We start from the raw sequence: 3363 nt of genomic DNA, 5'->3' as shown, positions 1-3363 counted from the left end.
ATGGCTCAGCCTGGAGAAGCTTGCTGTGCCGCCCGGGAGTGCAGCCTGCGGGGATGGGGTGCTGGGGAAAGGGGAGTAGTCCCAAGGGGCGCCAGATCAGACACTGGAGGAGAGCCTTAGTCTTCTGGAATGCGCATGGGAGAAGGCCGTGAATCCTTCAAGGTCCGCGGTGTCTCTTCAAGGGAAGAGTGTATATGAGCAGGGGTTCCGAACCCGGGTCGGTGTCTGCGGCTACAGACCTTTTGTTAATGAGGGTGTTACTCTATTCTCCTAATAGGAGTCTAGGCTTCTAGTGGGTGTGTTAGGCCTTCTAACTCTGAAGTGGGTGTACATCTTCAGTACCAGCGGGAGCAATGGGAGAGCCTGTGTACTCGGATGTCCAAGGCCTGATCTGAAAATGTGACTGTCTAGCCCTGGGCTCCCTCTATTTCTCCCCGGACCCCCAGACCTTGCCGCCCTTTGTCGCTCCCCATCCTCCCCCCACCCCGCTCAAACAGGGGCTTGTGCACCCCGTGGGCCCGTAAAGAAGGGCACGGCGGCAGACCACCCGGTGCTCATTTGCAGCATCACCCACCTTGGGCTTTCCTTCTTTCCTTGTCCAGGCCTCCACCTGAGACGCTGGGTTTGGACCCTCTCGGCCTCGTGGAACTCGGACTTTCAGCCCTCCCACCCTACCGCATGTGGCTCTTGGAGAAAGCTGGCTACCGGTTGGGGACCGCGGAGCCCAGGGCCTGGTGGGCGCCCTCCGGCCTGTTTCCTAAGCGCCGCACCCCGTGCCCGCTGGCTCGAGCCTGCCCCAACGTCCTCACCCCCGATCGCATTCCGCAGTTCTTCATCCCGCCTCAGCTCCCCGACCCAGGCAGCGCCGAGCCCCTCAGCGGGCGCGACGTGGGCGGCCGCGGCCTCCCCGCGGCCTGTTCGCTGCCTCACCTGGCGGGCCGCGAAGGCTGGGCCTTCCTGCCCGAGAGCCCGCACACGCGCCGGCGCGAGTCCCTGTTCCACTCGTCCCTGCCCGCCCCCGCCGGGGGGCTGCCCCCCGCGCAGTCCAGGCTGCACGTCTCCTCCCCGGACCTGTGCCTCTGCCGGGCCCCCGACAGCGACACGGCCTCGTCGCCCGACTCGTCGCCCTTTGGCTCGCCGCGGCCAGGCCCCGGCCGGCCCCGGCCGCCCAGGCCGCGCTCGCTGTCCCCGGAGGAGGCGAGCTCGGCCGACACCAGCCCGTACGCGCCGCGCCGAGCGGGGCCGCCCACGCCGCCGCTCTTCCACCTCGACTACTTGTGCCTCCAGCTGCGGCCGGCCAAGGAGAGCGTGCTGCACCTCGAGCCCCTGGGCGGGCAGCTGCGGCTCTCCGCCGAGTACCAGGCCTGGCCCGGGCGGCTGCGGCTGCGCCTGGTGAGCGCCGAGGGCCTGCCCGGGTGCGGTGGCGGCGGCTGCTGCGTGGTGCTGAGGCTGCAGCCGCGCGCCCAGGCTCGGGGCCAGCGGACCCGCGTGGTCAAATGCAGCGCCAACCCCATCTTCAATGAGGACTTTTTCTTCGACGGGTTCGGCCCGCCTGACCTGGCCGCCCACAGTCTGAGGGCCAAGGTGCTGGACAGGGGAGCAGGCTTCCGCAGGGACGTGCTGCTGGGGGAGTGTGAGACGCCCCTGATTGCCCTGCTGCCCGCCCTGCGTGGTGGGCTAGGTCCCGGAGCCTCCCTGGCGCCTGCCCATCTCAGCCTGTAGCCTGAGAGACCGTCTCTTCCTCAGGAGGTCTCCACCGGGTCTGCGGTCCTCGTTCTTTCCATCTGCCCGGCATGTATTTATTTTTGCTAATAAAATATCTGTTTGTCTCTAGCGGTATCTCTCCCACTTGTTGGCACCCTACGCTCTCAGATCTGCAGCCTACCCTCCTCCCTCTGCCCTGGGCATACACGGGATGGAGGAAGCTCATTCAGTTGTCTGATTTGGAGCAGACCTTAAGCAGTGGTTCTCAAACTTGAATGAGCATCACAATAACCAGACATCAGAAATCCTGGATGAGCTTGATAAACATGCAGAAAGAATCCTGGGCTCCATTCCTGAGAGACCCTGACACTGGTTCAGTAGGTCTGGCCTGAGTAGGTCCTAGGTTCCCCGCTCAACAAGGTCCCTACCCCTTCAGGGGGCCCTGCAATCACTGAGTCACTCCAGAAAAAAAACTCTGTGACTGAAACCAGCATAAGCCACCTTCCGCTGGGGGTTCCTTGGGGCTGCACAGGGGAAAGCAGCACTACCCCACCCATCTACCCACCCCCCGACCTGTTCTGAAGAGAAATGAAATTTCCGTGTCTTGGGAGTGAGTCAGTGGATGTAAGACTAGCACACTATGCCTTTAGGTGTCCTCTCTCTTGCCTGTCCCTTCCACACCTGTGCCATCCTTGGGGGTAAAGCTGGAGCCAGGAGCTAGAACAGTACTTGGGTAATGAAAGACCAAGATAATGTCCCAGGGATTGAGGTCCTGGGGGAGGAGGGGGTCCCACTGGACTGTGAGAGCTGTTCTCAGGGGTGCCCAGAAAAGGCTACCCCAGTGAGTAGGGGCAGAATGTGGGAAATGGATAAATGTAGGTCACATTGTGTTTACCTCCTACCTGAATGTCCCTGACGTCAGCAGTGACCTTCTTCTCTCTCCCCCACCTTCCCTGGAGCTGGTTCCTCTTGGCTCAGGCCAGGCTTGGAGGAGGAAAGAAGGGAGGGGGAGAGGGAGGGAGAAAGGGAAGCGCTGTGCCAACTCAACTTCTTTCTCCCTCCCCCCTTTCTCATTTTGCCCGGTGGCCCTAACCAGGGCCAAGCCTGCTGGATCTAGATAAACCTCAGCATGTGTAATGCTAGCATATCACACACACACACACACACACACACACACACACACACACACACACACACACACGCACTTGCATTCAGAGCACCCCTCGGTTCCTTCTCCCTCCCCTGATTAGGTTCCTCCCCACCCCACCCTCAACCCCCCAGGCCAGGGAAATCTTGCTCCAGATGTCCACTAGGTGGTAGCATTGATCAAATAATATTAAGTGCTAACAGCTGCGCCAAGATAATCGCCATGCAAGGAACCGTTCCAACAACTTGCCAACAACCCCATTGAGGGTTAAGTACTATTGCTAATATATTTTTATCCAGTGTGACCTTAGGTTTTACTCATCCAGTGAGGGGTAGAACTAGGATTCAAACCCAGGGAGTCTGGCCTTAGAATCTGGGTTCTTAATCACTTCACTATAATATCCCTAAGTGCCAGCTGCCACCTCCCGGTCAGGTCACTTCCTTCCCCAGGATGATAGCTCTCCGATCTTTTCAGCCTGTGAAGTCCACCCATAGGTCCAGCTCTATCCCTAG

At 60.4% G+C, this 3363-nt stretch overlaps 1 protein-coding gene across 1 annotated transcript; it reads left to right on the top strand.

The window, feature by feature from the left end:
* Nucleotides 1-678: 678 nt before the first annotated feature.
* C2CD4D (C2 calcium dependent domain containing 4D) lies at nucleotides 679-1722 on the top strand (the record flags this gene model as incomplete). The annotated part of the gene is made up of 1 exon (XM_082614719.1): nucleotides 679-1722. The coding sequence occupies one exon, from the start codon at nucleotides 679-681 to the stop codon at nucleotides 1720-1722; it is 1044 nt and encodes a 347-aa protein (XP_082470845.1).
* Nucleotides 1723-3363: the final 1641 nt, after the last annotated feature.

The sequence above is a fragment of the Mesoplodon mirus genome (assembly GCF_964341445.2).
Source record: "Mesoplodon mirus genome assembly, chromosome: 3".
In the NCBI taxonomy this organism is placed as follows: Eukaryota; Metazoa; Chordata; class Mammalia; order Artiodactyla; family Ziphiidae; genus Mesoplodon; species Mesoplodon mirus.
This window is presented reverse-complemented; position numbering and strand designations above follow the sequence as displayed.